This window comes from Colletotrichum abscissum (genome assembly GCF_030869225.1).
Source record: "Colletotrichum abscissum strain IMI 504890 chromosome Unknown Scaffold_4.1, whole genome shotgun sequence".
Classification (NCBI taxonomy): Eukaryota; Fungi; Ascomycota; class Sordariomycetes; order Glomerellales; family Glomerellaceae; genus Colletotrichum; species Colletotrichum abscissum.
Window position 1 is genome coordinate 157,419 of NW_026850320.1, and position 22,259 is coordinate 179,677.

Sequence of the window (22,259 nt, forward strand, 5' to 3'; positions counted from 1 at the left end):
GCTTCATTATCGCAATCTTCTTTTGATCTCGGTTGACTCTCCTTTCCAGTTCACACTCATTCACCCTCCAAAATGATTTACAGCGCGGGTCTCATCACTTCTATTCTCCCTCTCATCGCAGCGCGCGTGACTGAGGACGCCTCTTTGGCGGGTCGGACAACCTATCCATTCAACAACCTTATAGCCTACGGCGATGAACTGAGTGATAACGGCAACGGCTCTTTTGCGCACGGCATCACCGGCGATCCAGCCAATGTGTACGGCTTCGGAACATGGACTAACGGCCCGGTCGCTGTGTCCTATCTCTCCGACCTACTCCGGGTTCCGCTGACAGACTATGCATTCGGCGGGTGCTGCGGTGGAGGCGATTTTGGGGCGACCTTTGACAACGCCTACACCAAGTCGAAGGCTGGGGCGACAGACATGATTGGACAGGTTGCTAACTACACCGGTCGTGGCGCCCCGGGTATTCGCTCCTCTCTGCAGTTCCTCTGGTTCGGCGAGAACGACCTCAGCATGCATACCGACGCGTTTTGGTTAGGCGATCCAAAGAACGCGCAGTTTGCAACCGACGCGGCAGTCAAGATCACCGCGCAGGTTCAGAACCTCATTGATAAGGGAGCACCGTACGTTATGGTCGCCAACATCTACCCTAAGCATCTCGCCCCGGTGACGCCTAAGTACCTCTGCGGTACCAACGCCGACTGCGTCAAGACCTGGGGCCAGGTAATCCAGCAAGCAAATTCGGCTATCCAGAAGAGCCTCGAGCAGTTTGGCAAGAAAGTCATCTACTATGATGCATTCAGCTTCATGATTCAGATATTGGCCAATCCCAAGGCATATGGCTTCCCAAAGCCTCTCAATCTCTTTTGTGACGGAGACGAGACGGCTCAGTGGACGGATTGCATGATTGACGGGCACGCCAATGAGTACTTCTGGATGAACTTCATTCAACCAACGACTGCTGGACACAAGTTGATTGCTCAGGATATGAAAAAGACCATCGATACGCACTTCGCCTGAAGACCGCGCCATCAACGCTCTTGATATAGACATTTCCAGATGCAAGGGCACCAAAAGTTTGACGGAACCCGAATACACTTCATTCTCTTGTATATAGCTCTTTCTGTGTTTCATCCTGCATAAACCTGAGACTTTATTCTGTGTTTCTTCGTATTTCACTGAGCATCCACTACCCAATCTTGAGCTCGTGAGTCTGGAAAACGATCATCGTTTGACATCATCGCGGAGACAACTCTCAGTTTGTTGAGAAGACAAATGAGCTAAGCAGCAATCCACCACACTCTCAACTATCAATATCGCTAAGATTCCTCGATATCTATCCCCTCTGTGATCTTCATGACCTTTCTAACGTCATCAAAGTTCACCGCTCTTCCGTCTTTCTTTGCCATGATACCAGCTGTCTTCACAATGTTCCGAATGCGCCGACCATTCACATTGATCCTTGACAGGGATCCAAATTCACTCTCTGACATGGTTGAGTTGTTCTTCTCTAGGAACGTCTGCCAAATTTTCAGACGAGAGGGTTCGTCTAAGGCGGGGTAGTTGATATTGAGATGGACACGGGAGTAGATGGCAGGGTCAAGGGACCGCTCGCGGTTCGTCGTCAGGAAGAGAAGAGACGGGTAGTACTCGAGTTCTTTCAAGAAGCCTGTACGGATTTTGGTCTCGGTCAGATGAGTACAAAGACGTAATGTCAGGGCTACTTACGGGACACCATCCTGTTTCGTTTGGTCGAAGCATCACTACGCTTCTCCAAGTACATGTCACACTCGTCAATCAGTAGAACGGCTCCCCAGCGAGCAGCAAGTTCAAATGCAGTTGTGAAGCTCATTGAACGATCAGGATCTCGGGGGCGGGGACTCAAGGATCGGTTCCGGTCATCATAGCGTACTGGAACAGCGTCATTGTCGCGGTCGTCCTCATGGTAATCTCCTAACTCCATCTTGAATAGGGGAGCCTGTATCTTCTCGGCAACTATCACAAGAGTCAGTTCCAGGTCTGATATTTAGAGATCTCCGAAAGTATATGGAATCGTACCAGACTCGGCAGTGAGAGTCTTGCCGACACCTGGGTCCCCGGCAAGCAAGGCTACGAGCCCACCACCTATAGAATGTTAGCGATGTACCTCCAACACATCAAATATCAGTGACCTTCTACAACTTACCCTTTCCGTTTATGACATCATCGAATGCAACTTTGTCCTTGACTTGACTCTCAACAAAAGCCAGTATGAGATCCTTGTATCCTTCAGGCAGCACCAGACTCTCGAAGGGCTTCGTGTTCCATTCGATATCGTGAATCCGGTCTACTTCAAAGCTCCCTATTCCGAAGGATTAGAAAATGTCAAAAGTCTAGCAGTGTAGTGTTTTATTAGATACTTACTCCAAGTCTTCTCCTTGAGATCAAATCCATCGACCTCGGGGTCCATGAGCTGTAAATGAAACTCTGTAAGGTGTTTCCTGGAATTCTCCTCAATATGCTCATCACGTAGCCCTGGAACTTGTGTTAGACTGATATAGTATTGGTGTTCGTGGGGTATTTGCTTACTGAATTCCGGAGAGATACTCCGGCGCCTTCGGACAGTCTCGATCACGACCGGGGATCTTCGTCTGGGCGCGACAGGTGGATAGTACGGGGACACTCGTCGAGGCGCGGGGTGACGCATCGGCCGGCGACCGCCTCTCGGTCTTTCGTCCCACTCATCAATGTACTCTTCCAGAGGGATGTGTATGCCATTTGGGGGAGGGGAGTCCACTGGTGACTGATTGATGAGGTCGGTGTACTGGCTGAAAAGCGGCTGAAGTCTTTCTTTGCGTCCATCGTCGACGTAGGCTGAGAGATATACTCTTCTGTGACTGGGATCGATCATCACACGAAGCTCGGATTTAGGGTCATCCCCCGCTGGACGGTATGCCTTGTAATGAGTACCAGCCAGACTCGCGTACTTGCGGCCTCTCTCTACCAGCTTTGCTTGCATTCCTGAGAAGTCGCGGAGATACTTGGCGGGAAAAGCAGGCAGGCTTTCGATTGAGCGAGACCCTAGGAAATTGTCAATGGGGATGTCCTCGTGGACCGTACCGAACTGCATGGCTGGGAAACCCCAGGCGATGTAGGAGAGACTCAGGTCGATCGCGATGTCTCTCGAGGAGCATGACCGAAGGACGTAGAAGCGGTCGTGACTATCATCAGCCGAGTATATCAGCTCTCCGGGCGCGAACAAGATCCAGAGGTAGTTGAATGTGATGACTCCGTGGCTGACGAGTTCCTTGTTGACTGCAAATGCCCCTGCTAGTTCACGCTTGACCAATCCCCTCAGAATGGCCAAGATCTTCTTCACGATTTCGTCCTTCTCCTCTGCGACAGCTTTCTCGAAGCGCTCCCAGCGCCAGAAGAACTGGTGGAAGGGTGCCAAAAATGTGAGATATTTCACTCGTTGCACGATGTTGTCGTAAGGCTTGAAGACGTCGATCAAAACTTTTCGAGTGGCCGCATGTCGAATCTCGATTGAGTGAATGGAAATGATTGTGCCAGTACGGCCGGCATTCACTCGACGTCGGATGACCAGGGGGCTGCCGCTTTCATCCTCATCGTCTTTATCGACTTCCGTTAGATCAACGCCGTGAGGACATTCGTCCATCCAGTTGATGCAACATTGGCATTTCTTCGGGCCCTCGTAGAGATCTTGTATGATCTCCTTGCGGTCCTCCTGGCTGATTTGAACGTCTTCCTCGATGCGAATAGCATCAGCTAAGCGTTCGATGACCGAGAAGTCCTCATCACCCTTCAACGCCTCGTTAATAATAGACTCAGCAGACATCCTGACTCGACGAATGATGCTGCAATGGATTTAACAAAGGTCTGAAGTCTCGGTATCTGAAGAGTAGACGCACTGAAAATGACGAGGGTCAACGAGGACATAGTTGACTCGCTGGAAGTGCCGAGATGGGGCAAGATAAAATACACCAAAACCTCCAGAGGCCATCTCCGTGTCACCTCAAACCGGCTGTTGCCTGTCAGCGTTGACTCGACTGGCCGCCAAACTTTCTCAAGTTGTAGGGCTGTGAGACGCTATCCAGGCAGAACATGCAGACATTCGGAGATGGCCAGCCAATTATTCTTGATGGGGAGGTTGTACCCCACGAAAATGTGCAGATGGATAAGCACTAGCCCTTGACTGCATACCACTAGACCGGGTCTCATCAAGGCAGATTTCGAGGCTGACATGTATGTCCGATTCACAGCATGTCATGCGGGGTCCTTTTCAACTGGGTCTATGGAATTGAATTGATGTAGATTTGTTTCATCTATGAGAAAGTTTCGCATAGCATGATTGACTTTACTCTGCAATCAGTTCCCCTCCTCCCAAGATTACACCAGACTTGAATTTGCGTGGAACAATGAGGCCGCATTGGAGTATACCAACTTTCCCTGAGTTCGTTGGTAGACTTGATTGTAGATATAGTCCCTCGACCAGATAGCGCATGATTCTTTCAGTGTTGCTCGGCCGAAGCAGCATCAAGTTCCTTTTTCTCCAAGTCGGATGACTTGGAGAATCCTCCACCAGGCGAGGCGCGGTTCAGCACTGCACTCAAGCCGATTTCGTTGTTGATCTCTTCCATCCTCTCGAAATCCGCAGCAGCGGTGCCTTCAGAGCCAAACACCAGGTCCTACGTTCAAGGTCAGCTAATGTCGATTGTTGTCCAAGAGATTGGTAGTTCCGAGGCGAAAAGGGTAGTTTGTGATGTAGACATACCATTTCTTCCAAAGAAAGACGCTTCGTCTCCGGGACTATGAACCAGATGAATGCGGCGCCAAGGTAGGTCAATAGGCCGAACAAGATGTATGTGCCATAGTTGATGCTTGTCAGCATGTCTGGGGTCACTTGTCCAACAATGAAATTGTTCCTAGATATTGTCAGCGCCTGGTGGGTTTGCCTGCTTTGGGTCGTGATCTCAAACTCACATCCAGTTGCTGGAAGCTCCGAGAGATACGCCATATGGCCGAGTGCTCAGAGGCCAAACTTCAGCGATGATAATCCATGCACAAGGACCCCAAGAGTCTAGAATTTGTTGATTAGTATTCTCTTCTAGCAGAAGGTGTAGAAGGACTCACATCCAAAGTGGACCACAAACAGCCAAACCATACACACCGCGGCCCAACTAAAGTACATTAGTCAGTACACCTATCCACCTAATGTCAACTGATGGTAGACAACGTACCCAGCAGCTGGTTGCTGATCAAATCTATCGATGTTCTTGGCAAGAATGACAGCAATGATGAGATGGCAGGTCCCCATGCCGATAGCACCAATGCTGAGGACAGGCTTTCGGCCGACGCGATCAATCCATAGCACGGCAGGAATGGTTGCAATGAACATGACCACACCAACGACACCGGTGGCAAGCAAGCTTGTGGTTGTTTGACTCAGACCCAATTGACTGAAGATCTGAGGAGCATAGTAGAGGACCTGGTTGTTCTGTCAACTAAAATTGTCGCAAACAAGATCTCGTTAGTAGGACCTACAGCGTTGATACCTGTCCATTGTTGAAAAAACTGGAATTTGTCAGAGATCCTTCCTTTCTGAGCTGATGTGAAATGAGGATTGTGCACATGGTCGGACTCACCATAGTCACAGTTGCGACGATTACTCGCTTAAACATGGCCTTGGTCTGGAAAAGAGCCTTGATGGCGACGAACTGCAATTTGAAAATGTTCCAAGCGGTCTGCTCCTTCAGATGGGGGAAGAGCTCGGCTGTGCTTCGTTTCTCGAATAGCGACTGAGCTTTGATCTCGAGGAACTCCAACTCGATGAGCTCGTGGTTCTCAGGGAGGTCTCGGAGATCAGCGAGGATCTTCCTGGCTTCCTGCTCCCGACCGTGATGAATGAGCCAACGCGGGGAGAATGGCATCCAGATCATTCCCACAAAGAGGATGATAGCGGGACCCAATTGCAGGCAGATCGGAACAAGCCATGCGGCATCTGACTGTGTGTCTTCGGTGGTGCCGCCGATGTAGTTGCACCCGCTGTGAAAGGTCATGTCGGTCAGAACGTTCGCAGAATGAACATAAGATTTCAAATCAAGTGAGGGGCATACTAGTCCTGCTACTGGTTAGATATATTGACGGAGATGATGAGTTCGAAAGGGCATGGGCTTACAATCCAAAAGCTGATCATGATGCCAAAAGTGATGGCCAGCTGCTGTAGAGCTACAAGAGCACCTCGAACCTCACTGTTGGAAAGCTTACGTCAGACAAGCTCAGGAGAAACAACATGATAGTGTATTTCACTTACGGTGGTGCGCATTCTGAATTGTAAAGTGGGACAATCATAGAAAGACTTCCGACACCCATACCGCTGTTCTTCACGTCAGCGCTGCTCGTCCCGTCGGTAACGAAGGTCAGCAGAAAATTACTTACGTGACAAATCTTCCTCCAAGAATTGCCTCGTGGCCACCAGATATAGAAGAAATTTGGACAATAACACCGAGCATGAAAACACCAGTCGCAATGAGCACACCGTATTTACGGGAGCAAACTTCAGCGATGAAGCCGGATAAGATAGCACCGACCCAAGCGCCAAGCTCGAGAATTGATGTCAGCCAGCCTTTTTGGGTTGGGTTCTTTGTGTATCCGTCCATATCTGAGCGGAAAGCATGTGTAAGCTGGTCTAAATCCTCAATGATTGCGAACACATCTGGGAGGAAAGGGTCGGGAGATCTTACGCTTGTCGAACGACGGCATAGCGAGAATACCGGAGAACATGCCCTAATCGTGGGTAAGTAACTCATATCTACCACGTTTCTATGATTCCAAAACCCAATTGACAGAGTTTCCTCACCTGGTTATAGCCGTACAAGACACCGCCAATGCAGGCGAAGGCAGCGATGCGGGCGACTTTCCAATTCTTGACAAGAGCCCTTGCACCACTAGCTCCCATCAATGCCTGACGTCTTTGTAGCGCGGCATCATAAGCCGCATTGCCAGATGAGTGGCCTCCCATGATCGCCGGTATGCTTTTCTTCTTGCACGTGATGAGGCACAAAAATTTGGGGTTGATGCCGTTCTACCCACGTTGTCGCTGAGAAAAGTGAACGTCTTAGGTTGCAGTCAATTGGAGTGTTAGAGCTGGATCTGTGGTTCGATGGGACTGTCGCCTCTTTATTGTTCTGTGAGGGAACACGGAGGCAAAGCTGCAGGGTGTGAGCATTGCAGCATCTGATACGATGATCTTTCTCGTTCCTTCATAGCGGGTTTTCAGGCAGGTAGCCCATGCTACCACCAGTAGGAGCGCAAACCAACGCAAATACCAAAACTCTCGGCAGTGAAAGCCATAGTCTCGTTGAGCTTGATTGCCTGTCGTATAAAACAGCTCTCGGTCGAATGTGAAAATACGCCGAGCCTGGACACCCTGCACGATACCCCGCGTGAGAATGGCCATGAGACGACAAATCCTAGGCTCTTAGCACGATCAAATCATCAAAGCCGGCAATAGCAATTTAGCCTAAAGGCGTTGAGGGTGTAACCGTCTTTTGCCAGTCTGGGGGAAGATGCCGACGCTTATCCCCGGCGCCGACCCGCGTGGGGATTGGACGGATGCGTTGACCTTACGCTGCGGTGACAAGGGTTCGCTCACACGCTTTCGTCTTACAGGTTGGATGGCCCCAATCCATTCTGCCCCATTTACCGGCCGAATCCCGTACGGTTTTGACCTTCTGGGGTACAGCAGCTCGCGTCTGAATGAGACCGATATGCGCCGTGCTTGACCATCTCTGGGAACCTATTGATTAGCGAGACATCGCACAGGACGAAGACGTTGCTTCGGCTCTCGCATAGCGGGCTGAAACCCCGGCCTCCCTTACAGACTCGGAAGAGCTTCGATATTGACTTTCAGCTCAATAGTCTAGATTCTTACATGTGTAAATTACATTGACGGAATTTTCAGAGCTTAGCAGATACACACGCAGACATCGTCGCCTTATCTCGCTATGTTGCACTGAATCCATTGCTGACTGAAGTATTGCTCTTAGCGTTTCGGCCAGCTGTCGGTGGATTCCTACGAGTCTTGCATATGGGCTTACCCGGGGTAGCTACGGGAGTTGTAGACCGACCAGTCTTTTATTGGTTCAAAGTACCTTGCTGCTCACTGCTGAACTTCAAGCTTTCGAAACCAGCTCTGGTTCCCTGCCGAAAAACAGGCCGAACAGTCGATCGCACAAACTGGTAGATCTTCCTTTGACGGGTGCATCGCGGCGCAATTCTCCAGATCGACGCGGATCATCTCCAACAGGCTCTTTAATCCAGTCGCCCGGAATCTGGGTGATAAAATCGTACCAATAGTCGCCGAATAAGCGGTACCCCTGGTTGGTAGGATGAATACCATCTCTCAGTGCGTTCATTGGAAAGCTCGAGAAGTCGACAGTGAGAACGTGTTTACCGGCGCTTTGTCGGGATTGAACAACATCATGAATCACCGCGTTGAATAGAGCAATATTGCCCATCTGGACTGGATCATAGCAGCCAATGATTTTGGCGACAAGGACTGTGGCATCTGGGCAGGTCTGCACGACCTGGTCGATCAAGTGGCCTAGACGGTCTGCCGTGGCGTGAGGTTCGCTGCCTTCTCTAGCAACGTCTGGATTCGGGTTCATGTCGTTCGTTCCAGCATGAATGAGGACGATATTAGGTCTCTGGGCCAAAGAAGGTCCGATATTATCTGACATGAACTTGATAGTCATGCCATTCCACGCTGCCTAGTGAGTCGGACGACTCGTCAACTGAGGAATTCGCAGGAGTGCACTATTCAACGTACATAATACCCTTCACGCATCGTGCCGTGCATGGTTTCCGTCCCAGCAAAAACGACTCTATCCTCTTGTGGGTTCGTTAGTATGGTATTTCTTGATTCGTAGAAGAGGACTGACCCACTTGACAGGTCTTCTCGGAGCTTAAGTCTGTAGCCGTTGCCATCGCCTCCCTCTATGTCACTGAGAAACCCCACTGTGATGGAGTCGCCAACCCCAAGGATCCGGAGAGTGGTTCCTGGCTTGACCCCTTGGCCGGGCCGTATCCCTTTGAATTTGAGTGGCGCATGAGATGCCATCGCGGCTTAGATCGTAGAATACCCTTTGACTACTTTGACGATGATTTGACGCTTGATATCGTGAGCGGGGCCTTGGCGTTAGACCTGTACCGTGATGAACTGCTGCAGCTAAATTGATGAGCTCGTTGGTGATGTGTGCACGGCCAACATCAACATCTGTGACGTTGGTTTCAGACGGAGCCCCTCAACAGCTGAGGCTCGACCCAAGGAATGCAACAACAAAGCCAAGAACATGAATGCGGAGTACGTTTTTCCTTTCCGAATATTTCTCAGCGAACCTTAACATTTGCCAAGGACTTGGATTATATGATGCCGACAGAATTCCAATCAATCCCGCCCGCTTCATATGATGATGCCTGGTCCTACTACAGTTGTTTTGAAGCATTCACTGAGGAGCATTTGTTTAACTGGGCTCTCAGTTGATGCAAATTCTTCAAACAGTTTGAATTAAGGACTTCGTCATATCGGATCACTGCCTGATGATAGCAGCACATCATCACATGGGGAGTGGACATGAAGTAATAGTAAAATGTTGCTGAATTCAGATCATAGGACTCGTCTAGCTGAAAGTGTGAACATAAAACTGCACAAGCCTAGTGCAGCTTCGATCGCCAGCTCTATTGATAGACGAACAATCACAAAATTTCGGGCGTGCCGTTCAGGAGCCAGGCTGTCCTTGTTTCTGGCGGGACCCCCACATGGTGGTTAACCGTCGTATTTGATACGAATAATCGCGTTCAAAAATCGTATTGCTATGCGCTTCGCACTGCCACTGTGGATCGCCCCTGAACCCTTACGTCTACTCTCGAGCTATGGTCTGTAAATGTTAGAAGAGATAAATAGCCCTCATTAACTTTTCTCTCGCCTTGTATGTAATTGTAACATCAGCATTGTATGTGATTGAACCGGTCTTGTATTTTTCTATTGTCTGCTTACGTTGGCAATTCGCCCTATTCCCACGCTCTCTAACTAATAACGACCAAGACCCTCGGCATATAGATTAGCATCACGACGAAAGGCTTTCAGACAATGGTGAACGAGCTCGACGGACCTGGCCCCTTCGGACCCGTTGTTAACGGAACACAAATCGTGTTCTATCATTACCGTCCGAATGGAGGGGCAGGATGGGCGTTCCTCGTCATTTTTGCGCTCGGTGCACTGGCTCATCTTGGCAACATGTTCTGGCTCAGAGCATGGCATTTCATACCTTTTATATTAGGTGGCATTGGTAGGTCTTGCACGTACTACGAAACTCTATGCCCTAGTACCTGCCGTGACTAATCCAGGAATAATAGGAGAAGCGTTTGGATACTACGGACGTGCAAAAGCTCACGAGAACCCCATTGTGGCTGGGCCCTACATCTTACAAAATCTCTTGATTCTTGGATCTCCGCCGCTTTTCGCCGCAACGATTTACATGAGTCTCGGCCGCATCATGATCGCTCTCGACCTCCGGCGCCACGCTTTCGTGAGCCCACGTCTCACGGCCCTCTTCTACGTCCTCATTGACGTCGGCTGTTTTGTTACTCAGATCTTTGGCGCCGTCATGCCAGCCTCTGGTACGGAAGAGGGCATCAGGATGGGTAAGACTCTGATCATGTCCGGTCTTGCGGCCCAACTCGGCGTTATCACCCTATTTGTGCTTTCTTGCTGGCACTCTCACGCCTGTGCTCGACGCGAGGCAAACGACTTGAACGCGACAAAAGCGGGAATCGAGTGGAGGAAGTACTACCTGATGACGTACGGCATTGCCTCTCTCATGTTTCTGAGAAGTTTGATCAGGGGAATTGAGTATTTTCAGGGCGAGAATGGGTACATCATGAGCCATGAGATCTTTTTATACCTCTTTGATGCCGTTCCCATGGTCGCGATTATGGCGATGTATCTTTGGATTCACCCTGGGAGGTTGGTTCGCGATGTTGGCCGGGTCAATAGTTACACTTGGCCTGATGAGGCCAATATCATGCTTGAGAGACGATGAAGTCTCATTTTGCGATCCCTCGGTAGCCTGAACGAGATGCGTTTCTCACAGTATTGTATGTTGAATTCCGGCACCACATCATGCACATAGAGCGGTACTAGACAACTTTCATTTGTTTGAAGCAGATATTACATCAGAGAACCCAACTCAGAACTCCAGCCCTGTCACCTCTGCACGAGGGAACTTGTCCAATTTCGATCAATGGTCGTTGCGCTCCAACCACTTCTCGCAAGCCTGATAAATCTTGTCAAAAGACTCGCAATGTTGCACAACACGTTGATAATGTTCCTCTCCAGCTCTCTTGACAAAGTACAGAAATCCAACAAAAACGAAGTCCGTGTAAGACACTGGATTGGGTATCGTTAGCGGTCGTGTCGATGGATTCCCAGTGGAAAAATCGAGAGTGCATGCATACCCTTGTCACCGAGGAAGTACGGGCCATCGGTCTTGTCCAGAAGCTTCGCGAGGCCCTCCAGTGGCTCTTTGGCAGTCGCCCAGGCTTCATCCCCTCCCTTGGTCTTCTCAAGCTCATCCAGTGAGACCCCAAACATCTCCGCCCTAGTTCGATGAAAGTACTCCGCGCTATACTCGCCCAACATTTTACGGGGGACATTGGGCAAAAGGACAGCAACAAGAGCTCCGAAAGTCTTGCTCAGAAGATCGTACATTGGCTGGAGCACCTCCGAATCGATGTAGAGCGGCGGCTCAGGGTAGTCCGCTTCAATGCGCTTGATGATCTTGGCGCTGTTCATAATGTATGTACCATCAGGGAACTGCACAGTGGGACACGTGTAAGGCTTGATCTGGTCCGGGTCACCTTCCAAGCCGGTTGGCTTGAGCCTAGGTTCGATATCGGGATACTCGAGCCATTCCGTCTTGTAGTCAATGCCCTTGTAGTTGAGGGTCAGTCGAGCTGTATGCAGAATTACGTCAGTCGAAATGTCCAGCGTTTACCCTGGTTGAGTGAGGCTACCCACTCTTCCAAGGATTCAAAGACCAACAGGCCCCGTTCCGATCGGGAATATCGAACAGGATGAGCTTTTCGGGCATGGTGACTTCGATGTTGCGATCTCTGCGACCGATGGTGGGATTTGAGGAGAGTTTGTTCGGGGATAAGTGGTTTTATGTAAGTTAACTCAAGTGAGAGGGGTAAGAGTAAGCATGAGGGGAATAGAGGAACAAGGAGCTTGGCAAGGGTTCATCGGACTGATCTCATTCATTACAAATCGACCGCCCGGAGAGGTTCCGCGGCGGGCAGTGGGGTTCCGGCGCTAGCTGCTTACTGCGTCGGTGTTCATTGACCAGACTTTTACGGTTATTCCAGCCGTAAACATGGTGAATGCGGTATATTGGCAGGCTTCGCATCGTAGTTCTAAAGGATCCAAAGATCGAGAAATGGACTGTAGGACGCAATTTGAACATGGGTTCCACAATCTTAATTTCTGCATCTCTGGGGATGCCTGACGAGATTATGAATTTCTTTACCTGCCGAGACCGGACAAAATTACGTAGTCCGAGTTCCGAGCAGCGGAAGGACAGTTCAAGCGGGCTAGACCTACTTCACGCTGGGAGAGGTACAGTACGTTGAGTTCAAATCAATTTCCTATTCCTACTGATCGAGCAACCTGTAAGTTGCAACTGTCTCCAATAGTCAATACTCTCTCTTACTCTTTCTTATACCATGGCTTGTCCCCAGAGCTTGCATCGCTACGGAGCGTTTGTAGAATAAGCTCGACCTCATCATCAGCAGCTTCAAGGATATGTTCCGGGGGAAATTGCGGTTTCCATCCAAGTTGAGCACCGTGCTTGGCTGTGAAGGTACACCTAGGTTCAAATAGCCAACGTTAGCTCTGCTCAACAGACTGCTGGTCCATGATCATGCACGTTACACAACTTGGGATTCACTCACTTTCCAGCCAATCTCATTTGGACGAGAGAGCTCTCCGTGCCTAACCCGTGAGCCATCTTGCCAAGCGCCGTTTCGTCTGCGGGAACGACACGTTCATCTGTAATGACGTTTCGGACCTTAAGTGCCTTGGCCATCGCCTCATACAGGTCATCCCAGGTAACGCTACCGGAAGCTGCGAGATAGTAGCCGTTCTTCCCGTATTCTGGCTTTTCTCCGTTCAAAATTGAGCGCAGAATTTGAAGGTAAAGGGACGTGTTATCAATGACGTGGCAGACAGGCCAAGTCTCAAGATGAGGTAAGCTTTTGTCAACATTTCTGAGGAGAGATTCATCACTTACTGGCCGACCAGGTGTGACTGAGTGAACTTGACCAGCCGCCCTAGCGGCTTTGACAATGTCGACGGTTTGGATGGAAATAGGATTGCCAAATCCTTCTCCCCTTCCATCTGTATCATGAAGTCAGAGGGGAAACAATTGACAGGGTGATTTGATGGGATACAAGGCTTACAGACTATGCAGGGAGTAAATACATAAGACTTCACACCGTTGGCTTGTGCTAGGTCAATAACTCGGGTATTCGTCTCAACAGGCTTGAGTACATCGTACAATTAGCATGGCTTGACGATAACCGAGGGCCATACTGCGAACTAACTTTGTGCATGAAAGAAATGGGAGGTTTTTGAGCTTTCTGGATTTCATATAGCCTGGGGTCAGTGTCCAAGAGCGGACTATCCGTGGGGGCACCTGCAAGACCCGAAAAGATCTTGGCTCCCGATGTCTAGAGAAGCAAAACCACGTGTTAGCCGATTTCCACTGAATTGTGAGCGGGGCCATTGACGCGGTGTACACACGTGAAGCAAGTGAACGTCTAGACCCGTCTGAGACTTCACTTCGCCCAAAGCTTTGATGAAGTTTTCTTGGCCCACAGATTCGAAAGCATCAATCAAGTAAAAGACAATGGTGATACGATTCTGTATCACTACATTTCGGACTGTCTGCTCATCTCGAGGAGAAAAAGTAAGAGGCTCGGCCCCGTATTGCTTTACTTGCTCCCGCTGAGCGTCTGTTCGAACGAGTGCGAACAGCTTATCGTAGCCCGTGAGGCTGGCGCTTGCCCAACGAGCAAGTAAAGTTCCCCCGAGGTAGCCTGACGCACCCGTGATAAGGATATTATGAGATTCAGTCATGGTAAGGATTGGTTTTGTTTATCGTTGATGGAATGCCAAAGCGAAAGTGAGATAAACCTAGGCGTAGTCCGGTCTCATTCTTGTAAAACTGTGGCCAGGATCTTTCCTGCTTGCCAAGATTCTGGACCGGTACGAGTTACAAGACTCACTTCTGTCTTAATATCGGGAGTTGACGGATAATCCGAGGGGCTCACCAAATGATCATTGAGATTAATAAATTGGTTCATGGCATTGATCTCAGACAAGCAGCCACCGTGGATTTCGTCATTTGTAAGCACTTCTCTCGGGGCATATCGTGCTAACGGAACGTCATGGGCTTAGTAAATTCGACAAAGTGCAGTGTCCGAGCCATGGGGAATTATACGGATATAGCTGTCACGCACGGGACGGCCCTTCTATGCTGACTCAACCCCACCCTGAGATTCATTGTTGAGTGCATACTGCACTCAATTAGTAAGTTTTCAGTGACATAAACTCTGTTCAACTACACTATCGTCTTTTCAATTACAAATTCACGAGTTCCGCGAGCCCCATATCAAATCAACTCTTAGTCAAGAGATTGCAGTAAATCGACCGGGGCGTGGACCGCAACGTTCTGCAAGTGCTGCCAAGTGTGGGACGCGGTGGTCTTGTGCCGCTGTCATTGGGTCGAAAGACACTCGCTTCTGCTTGTAGGGCTTCGAATGTCCCACAAGCAACCCACCACTTGAGGCTTAGGATCATAATCAAACCGCGAGTCCGCCAACATCATCGAGAAGCATCTCAATATCCCCGATGGCACAATTGGCTAGCGCGTCAGACTGTTAATCTGGAGGTTGGTGGTTCGAGCCCACCTCGGGGAGTAACGATGGTTAGAATCCATTAACTCATTGAGGTCTCATTTTTGAAATTTTTGGCACATCAGGTTCCACACGATATGGGCCGTCTGGTACGCAGATCACGGCGAAAACACTCCAAACACTCTTGCTTTATCATTTCTACGTTTTGAATATGTATGAGAATGCTAAGTTGTGGCCCTCGGAGTATGGTCACAAACGACTTAGGTATTCTGCCATGCAACATTTTCCGGCGCAGCTGTTATCTGATCCCGAAAGTCGACATGCCCGAGTTCTTACACTGCTCCCCAAAGAATTGTTCCATCTTGACGCGAAACGCTTAGCAGCCGACGTAGATGGCGTTGGCGAAGACTGTGACATGAGAGTGGTAAGCACGTGCAACGCAAAAAGAGAGAGCGAGAGAGACTTACGGGCGTAGGTGTCGGCGTGGTTCAGGTTCTGGGCAGCGGTCAAGCTCTGGACACAGCTGTAACCGTAGCAGGAGCTCTGGTCGGTGGTGCCCTTGATCTGGGTCAAGTGGGTGACCTCGTGGAGCTGACGGAAATCGAGTTAGTGATTGAGCCAGTAGTAACTTTTATCCTGGAGCATAACTTACGGCAGTGGTGGCACGGTCCTGAGCGTGGCAGGTGCTGGAGAGAGCGGTAAGGCTGTTGAAGAAGTAGGGGCCTGTGGCGCGGGGAGTTTCGTCAGATGAGTCACCAAAAACGATATGCCATGTCTTGTCGTGAGGGCAGCGGTACTTACAGTTGACCATGTAGGAAGCGGAGGGAAGAGTGTAGGCGATGACACCGGAAGAGCAAGCAGGGTAGATATCGGTGCAGTACTGCTTGGAGACACCAGAGGTGGTGCTGCCGCACTCGGTGGCGACCTTGGCAAAGACGCCAGCGACGGTAGTACGGGTAGCGGTGGAAGAGGACTTGAAGTACTCGACCATCTTGGCAGCGGCGCCAGTGGAGGCGGCGGAGGAAGCAGCGGCAGCGAGGGCACGGCAGTTGGAGAGAGCGGTGGTGGTAGCGGTGCGCTGGGTGCCGGTGCAGTCGGACTGGACGACGGTGCGCTTGACGTTCTCGCGGAAGTCGCGGCGGACCTTGGAGGCGGCGGCGCCGTCAACCTCGACGCTCAGGACGTTTGAGCTGAAGGGGGCGGTGCTGGTGATGTCGTTGCTGCCGACCTCGGCGATGGAGAGAGCGCCCTTGGCGGCGACATCAACCTTGCCACCGACGCTGAGGTCGTGGACTTCACCGTAGTTCCACTCGACAGAGACGGTCTCGCCGGCGGAGATGACCTGGAAGGCATCCTCGGGAAGGCCGTTGGTGCCGAGACGAAGGCGGATACCGTCGAACTCGACCTTGTCGGCTATTGATGAGGTTTGTTAGTGGCCAAGATTGGATCATTGTGATATTCATAAGAATGCACTTACAGCCAGCAAAGACCTCAGCCTTCTCGATAGCGAGCTTGTCGAGAATGGAACCAGCCTTCAGGACCTTGAGGTCAGAGGCACCGGTGTTGGTGATGCTTGCCTTGATGGCGGTGTTGCCAGTGGACTCGATCTTGACATCGAGGGGGCTGTCGCGCTTGTTGAGATCGACGACAACGGCGCTGGCAACAGCAGCGAAGCAGGAGAGGCCGGTGAGGAACTTCATGGTGAAGGTTGGACAAAGAAGGCGAGGAAGGTAATGCTGGGTTGATCTTGCCGATGCTGGTGAGGGATGAGGAGCAGGAGGTTGGCCATCAAGGTTCTCACGAGGAGTTTATATACTCGAATGAAGCCATATTCAACTGCTAGTCAAGTATCATCCCTCATTCAACCATGGCTTGCTGATAAGCTTTCCTTCCGTGTTCCGCCTCTAATGGCCTTGATCATCATTGACAAGCGCTTTCCGGTGTCTGCCAAGCCGGGAAGAGCGACAGATTGGGAATGTGATAAAGAAGGTGGCTACATTCTCTTTCGTCGATATGAGGGGCTAAGCGAGTCTAACGCAGCGAGGTCACCGGAGGTTAGCGAGGATAGGAAGGCAAAAGAAGGAACGAGGGCGAGTTTGCAGGACCCGACGACGATGTGGGATGCCAAGAAAGCCAAGATGGCCAAGATGGCAACTCTATCGACCTTGCCGCATGTCCCCATGCTTGAGCTGGATCGGTGGGTAAAGAGAAACGGTCGAAGTCTTGTCTGAATGCGAAGCAATCTGGGGAAGGACGTTCCATTAAAGCTCTTGGCATGTCGCCGCATCCGGAGCTCACTCCACAACTCCTGTCGCCAGAGACCGCGCTAGGGACGTGAGTTCAAGCTTGAATCAAACAACCATAACGGCAACTAGCTTTTGCTAGTCTCGGTATCTAATCGAAGCAGCATGATGCCTACATACAGTCTTTATTTGACCGGGAGACTCGGGGAGGCGGCGAACGCCGGCGGGTAAGTGGCCCCTTGTCTTTACTGGAGACTAAAGTAAGATAGGCATCTAGAACCGGTCAGTCTTTGAGACTCAATATACTCATGGCAATGGTAGACGAGCCTCTTACCAGCTTGGGAAGGAGGTAAACTCTTAGTGAATGTGGTGGAAGGCTCCCCGGCGCTTATTTGTATTTTTGCAAGCGTTTCGACGATAAGTATGAGGTCAGTACTTGGCCGTCCTGCTGAAAATGAACTGCATGGTATGCGAAATCGTGAATACCCGCGTATGGCAGGGGCAAAAGCGGCTCATCCAGTTAGCCGACCAATCCCGACTTGTGTCTGTTCGTATTCCTCCCGGAAAAGTCGACGGATATGTGCCTTGATAGAGTTATCGCACCAGGGGTCGAGACAGGGCTGGAGGCGGGAAGCTTATGTGGTCGATCGATGGCCCGTAGGATGGCACTCTCTGCGGGGTAAAGGAAGCGGATCAAACAGACCATTTGGGACCTTATTATTGACATTCCTATTCGGGGATCGCGAGCTTTCCAAGCTGTCGAAAGACTTGACACCCAAAGCTCAGAGCCTTTCCTCTTTTCACCCGTATTGATCATCATTTCGAAGGCTATAAAGTGTTGGGCGATTTCCCGTTGTACGGCACCCGGCACTTTTTGGCGGCTGGGCGCGCAGAAAAAGCACCGCCGTTGGCAATCTACTTGACGCGTTCTACGACGACCTTCCTATTCCGATGCTATGTACCGGGTCTAGACTGAACCCTGCGGTAGTTCGGGCTCTGAGGTTACAATGGAGACTTGGGGAAGCCCCAGTGCACTGAACATTCTGTGGCACGAGTAATCATCCCATCACGCAGTTCTGTATCCGTAATTGCATTTCAATGCCGACCATCGGCGTGGAGAAGGCTTGGCATATTACTGGTACCACGTCCACAGCGGAAAGGGTGCGAAGTTTCTGGGTTTGAACAACGAAGCAAATTACTTATCTCTCGGGCTGCTGTTTCTGCGAGATGACAAAAGTCCTAGCTCGCCATAACCAATTGGAAGTAGTGAGATGGGCCGAGACTACAAAAGGGGCGGAACCGAGGCTTTCTGGGTGTTTCAACACCTTCCTGAGATGAACATGCCTGCTTACTTCTTTGGCTCGAAGGCGCGCTATGGCGAAACCGGTCACTCCACCTGCTGTCTATAGGAAGAGTCTTTCTCGTTGGGCAACATTTACGACGACTACAGTTGTTCTCTTCGCATGGTGTGGTGGTGTAAAATAGCTCTCAATAGCTCTGGAAACTTGTCTAAGCACCTAGTCAATGCTTCAGTTCATCGATGACAACATCCGTGTAACTCATTGCGCGTGCACATAGTTCTCTTCCTACAGCGATTTTACAGACTGCATGGACGAGATGCAGTCGCTCTTTTTTGAGAGCCTCTCGGCTTGGCTCCCTCCCTTCTGCACGTTTAAGCATTCGCCAAGTTGCCAAGACAAAGTGGCAGCTGGTCATGGCGTGCTCAACGGTCGCTTAGGACACCATTCCTATACAGGAAGGCCATAGCAATACGTGTACTCCGTATGTTTTGAGCGGTTACCGTCAGCCCATGACCGGATTAGAAGGAGACTCGAATCCATCTGGATAGAACAAGGTGGTGTGCCTTCTCAGCCGATGAAACACATGTAAATGGATGATAAGGCCTAGCCCGTCTGGTTCTAGGATAAACATTATTCCTTTCGATATCTGGTGTGCATATCAGAATGCGTCTACCTTACTTCTGGGAGGATGTATGAGAATAATCTAGAAGCGGAAGCTACTCTGTCACTCTTGATAGCACTCGAAAGGATCATGATGTCCGTGGCATCCCACCATGCTACACGTATCCAGCAAGTTATCCATGTCAAGCTCCAAGTGAGCATAAACCGGAGAGCCGTCCTCATTCGGCATCAGTCTCAAGTACGTGGCGACAAGCTCGCGCTTCTCGAGATCCCACTTACCTGACATCCAAACCCATCTCGACCCAGACGGTATGAACCCATTGGCATCCATCCCTCTTTCCTCCAACATCACCACGCCAGACTTGCCAATGACGAGCGCTTTCCCATCCCAGGCGCTTTCCCTCCATGCCATGGTGTTGAGGAGGTGGACAGCTTGCATTCTCAGCTCGTGATTGCGACACTTGGCGACGATGGTGGCGAGCGGAGGTGTGAGGCCTTCTGAGAAGGTGAAGCCGACCTTTGAGATCGGTCCTGGGTCACGCATGTACGTCACAATCCTGTTCAAGAGGTCCCTGAAGTCGGCCTCAAATGCGTCGTAGCACATATCAGTCCGGTCAAGACCGCAACTGATGACGATGTGGATTAAGAGCCGATGGATCTGTATCTTTCGTAGAGCTCGTCTTGCGTTGTCCTCAAGAGAAGGGTCTTTGAGGTATACTTCTAGGACGGAATCCCACATTCGTATGTATGACAGGAACGTAGCTTGCTCCAATGCAGCCTGTGTAATATTGCGCTGCTTGTATCGAAGCTGGTCGTGCAGACAGCGCATGATGTGTACGACTGCGCGAGTAAAGAATTGACCCCAGAAGACTTCGAGCTTGGCAACTACTGTAACACCTGGTTCAGGCAGCTCGAGGATCGGAGTGCCGTTCATCATTGGCATCGCAGTGCGGTGGGAGTTGAAGAAGTGGGTGAAGCCGCTCATGAGGGAGAGGCATGGCAAGAGGTGCTCAATATCCTCCATCTCATCGTCCCGCACGCCTCTCCGCAGTTGGGTAGCCACGGACTGTGAAGGTTTCATCGAGGTGGCTCCATTTTCATTTGCACGACGTGGCGGACGCTGCGTAAGCGAGATTTTGTTCTCAAGAAGACGCATCCCGGTGCTAGTCAGAGTGTCCACATTGTTCATGTTGCCTTGGATGAACTCGAACCCAACGAGCAATAGAGTCATGATTATGACTGATCGTGGTGATGTCGAGGATGGGTCCTGAATTCGCTGTCTGTATATCGAAACCGCTCTGACATGATGAAGTAAAGCCGACCTATGATGGTGGTTGAGAAGCCCACCAGATGGCGCCATCTTGGTACCCCAAGGGCGAAGTGCCGATGGCATGGCATCCAGCTGGTCCTTTGACATCTCCTCAACCATCTGGGCTTGAGATATAGCACCGATAGCCAAGAGAGACTCTTGAACGCATGGGTCTTGGGAGCTCTCCTGTAAGACGATTCTAGACCAAGCATCAGAATGGCCAGACCCCCAAAGGTCACGCACAAGCCGGTGTCGGAAGAGATCGTAGTAGTGAACATCCTCCTGGTTGACCCGCAAAGTCGAGGGGCAAAGCGGCGGTGGTAAGTGTACCCGCACCGCTATTTCTTGACCGGAGGCGACCGGACCCGACTCGTTCGGCCGCGGAAGAAGCTGCCGGCTCGCTTGTGCTTCCTGGGCTGCGACGGCCAACCTTCGTTGCTCGGCGCTCCTCTTGGAATCGGCGTCTTCTTTGGTGTATCCGTCGCATTCCACATCGGCTTTCTCGCATCGGAAACACGTGGGCTTGCGTTCATCACACTTGACACGCCGGATCTTGCAGGTGATGCAGCCTGATCGCACCTTGGGACGACTAGCACGTTTCCTTCTAAGATGGGCAGCGTCGCCAGTGCCGTTGATTGAGACTTCCAGGTCTTGATTGGTGGGATGGATAGTGCTAGGGTGCGGGAGCAGCGGGAGGATGCGGCTTTGTCGAGCTCCTTCGATGTAAGCTGAAGCTTGATTCCCCTGTGGCATGGCTTGGGTAAACGACAGGTTGTTCATGATTGGATTAGGCTATTGGTCTCTGATCTTCGATGTGTCGTTCCAATATCGAAGATTACGGCGAGAGCCTCGTATTTATGAGAAGTTCGCTGAACAAAGAGGTCAACTTCCATTCAACGGCCGACGCGATGTCTTCTCGGACGGGCTGCCTCGACCTTCTAGTCATGCAAGCTGACTGGAAATTGGTCGAAAGCGGATTTGCACAATGATGCTTGACCCTAGAAAAGGGATGCCTACATGTCAGGTGCAAAGTCCGGCGAGGGCTGACGGAAATCCCCGGCGGCATCAAGTATGACCGTCTCTTGGCCCTGCGCTGCGGTTTCTGAGCCCCCTGTCAACTTTAGTGCCAAGGAAGGTTTCCATTGGACGACAGAGGACCGAGCCAATCATAAGGGGCAGCTCGTATTCTTTGAGCTGCGTAGATACGTAGTAATTGGACAGGCTAGGTTTACTCAGCACTATACAAAGTCAAGTTGGAGTCTTGGACAATATTTAGATCAGAGGTCCGCCAAACACGCGCGGGTGCATGATCACCATTTTGTGTATGATACCCGAGTCAAATTTCAGATTTGGGACGATTACGCTCGGCGCAGTGCATAAGGCCTGCATCAAAAGTCCCACCGCGGAGTGGCGTTAGCTGCGTGGAGATAGTTGTGGACTTATCACTCGGCAAAGGGTACGAGTAAGGAGGTATTCAAGACGATTCAACGCAAGACACAGACAAGCCGGTGAAATGAGACATGACAATTAAGGTCGTAGATTTGACGGTGACGTCACATTCAATATCATGGCCCGGCTTACATATTGGTTAAGGTTGCACAAGTAGAGGAATTTTGGACTGCTTACTACATCATTGATGTCACTTGGTCGATGTGGAAGCTTTTCTCACTGAGTCAAGAAGAACGGGTAGGCGGCTTACGCGAAATATTGGATTGTGAACCGAGATTCGTTCATAAGGTAGCCATAAAGTTCACTGATACCAGACTAGAGAATTAATCAATACATCTGCTTCACACCCTAAACTGT

General features: G+C 50.6%; 9 protein-coding genes across 9 annotated transcripts; 2 read left to right on the top strand and 7 right to left on the bottom strand.

The window, feature by feature from the left end:
- Nucleotides 1–72: 72 nt before the first annotated feature.
- Nucleotides 73–1,023, top strand: CABS01_01982 (GDSL-like Lipase/Acylhydrolase; the record flags this gene model as incomplete). Its single annotated transcript, XM_060535361.1, has 1 exon — nucleotides 73–1,023. The coding sequence occupies one exon, from the start codon at nucleotides 73–75 to the stop codon at nucleotides 1,021–1,023; it is 951 nt and encodes a 316-aa protein (XP_060395666.1).
- A 299-nt stretch (nucleotides 1,024–1,322) lies between these two features.
- Nucleotides 1,323–3,841, bottom strand: CABS01_01983 (uncharacterized protein; the record flags this gene model as incomplete). The annotated part of the gene is made up of 6 exons (XM_060535362.1): nucleotides 1,323–1,672; nucleotides 1,732–1,998; nucleotides 2,062–2,127; nucleotides 2,189–2,344; nucleotides 2,407–2,517; nucleotides 2,572–3,841. The coding sequence occupies 6 exons, from the start codon at nucleotides 3,839–3,841 to the stop codon at nucleotides 1,323–1,325; spliced, it is 2,220 nt and encodes a 739-aa protein (XP_060395667.1).
- Nucleotides 3,842–4,514: 673 nt separating this feature from the next.
- Nucleotides 4,515–7,024, bottom strand: CABS01_01984 (uncharacterized protein; the record flags this gene model as incomplete). The annotated part of the gene is made up of 13 exons (XM_060535363.1): nucleotides 4,515–4,691; nucleotides 4,778–4,928; nucleotides 4,987–5,083; nucleotides 5,137–5,183; nucleotides 5,244–5,491; nucleotides 5,548–5,577; nucleotides 5,649–6,048; nucleotides 6,120–6,127; nucleotides 6,182–6,254; nucleotides 6,317–6,379; nucleotides 6,442–6,664; nucleotides 6,747–6,789; nucleotides 6,863–7,024. The coding sequence occupies 13 exons, from the start codon at nucleotides 7,022–7,024 to the stop codon at nucleotides 4,515–4,517; spliced, it is 1,722 nt and encodes a 573-aa protein (XP_060395668.1).
- Nucleotides 7,025–8,177: 1,153 nt separating this feature from the next.
- CABS01_01985 (GDSL-like Lipase/Acylhydrolase) lies at nucleotides 8,178–9,124 on the bottom strand (the record flags this gene model as incomplete). The annotated part of the gene is made up of 3 exons (XM_060535364.1): nucleotides 8,178–8,774; nucleotides 8,834–8,895; nucleotides 8,950–9,124. 3 exons carry the CDS (start codon nucleotides 9,122–9,124, stop codon nucleotides 8,178–8,180), a joined length of 834 nt encoding a protein of 277 aa, XP_060395669.1.
- Nucleotides 9,125–10,153: 1,029 nt separating this feature from the next.
- CABS01_01986 (RTM1) lies at nucleotides 10,154–11,105 on the top strand (the record flags this gene model as incomplete). The annotated part of the gene is made up of 2 exons (XM_060535365.1): nucleotides 10,154–10,352; nucleotides 10,420–11,105. The coding sequence occupies 2 exons, from the start codon at nucleotides 10,154–10,156 to the stop codon at nucleotides 11,103–11,105; spliced, it is 885 nt and encodes a 294-aa protein (XP_060395670.1).
- Nucleotides 11,106–11,303: 198 nt separating this feature from the next.
- On the bottom strand, nucleotides 11,304–12,155 carry CABS01_01987 (uncharacterized protein; the record flags this gene model as incomplete). The annotated part of the gene is made up of 3 exons (XM_060535366.1): nucleotides 11,304–11,452; nucleotides 11,521–12,018; nucleotides 12,083–12,155. The coding sequence occupies 3 exons, from the start codon at nucleotides 12,153–12,155 to the stop codon at nucleotides 11,304–11,306; spliced, it is 720 nt and encodes a 239-aa protein (XP_060395671.1).
- Nucleotides 12,156–12,769: 614 nt separating this feature from the next.
- On the bottom strand, nucleotides 12,770–14,200 carry CABS01_01988 (uncharacterized protein; the record flags this gene model as incomplete). Its single annotated transcript, XM_060535367.1, has 6 exons — nucleotides 12,770–12,929; nucleotides 13,015–13,298; nucleotides 13,353–13,459; nucleotides 13,522–13,603; nucleotides 13,666–13,791; nucleotides 13,865–14,200. 6 exons carry the CDS (start codon nucleotides 14,198–14,200, stop codon nucleotides 12,770–12,772), a joined length of 1,095 nt encoding a protein of 364 aa, XP_060395672.1.
- Nucleotides 14,201–15,355: 1,155 nt separating this feature from the next.
- Nucleotides 15,356–16,679, bottom strand: CABS01_01989 (metalloproteinase; the record flags this gene model as incomplete). The annotated part of the gene is made up of 5 exons (XM_060535368.1): nucleotides 15,356–15,387; nucleotides 15,447–15,570; nucleotides 15,632–15,702; nucleotides 15,781–16,392; nucleotides 16,457–16,679. The coding sequence occupies 5 exons, from the start codon at nucleotides 16,677–16,679 to the stop codon at nucleotides 15,356–15,358; spliced, it is 1,062 nt and encodes a 353-aa protein (XP_060395673.1).
- A 2,568-nt stretch (nucleotides 16,680–19,247) lies between these two features.
- CABS01_01990 (uncharacterized protein) lies at nucleotides 19,248–21,233 on the bottom strand (the record flags this gene model as incomplete). The annotated part of the gene is made up of 1 exon (XM_060535369.1): nucleotides 19,248–21,233. The coding sequence occupies one exon, from the start codon at nucleotides 21,231–21,233 to the stop codon at nucleotides 19,248–19,250; it is 1,986 nt and encodes a 661-aa protein (XP_060395674.1).
- Between the last annotated feature and the right edge of the window lie 1,026 nt (nucleotides 21,234–22,259).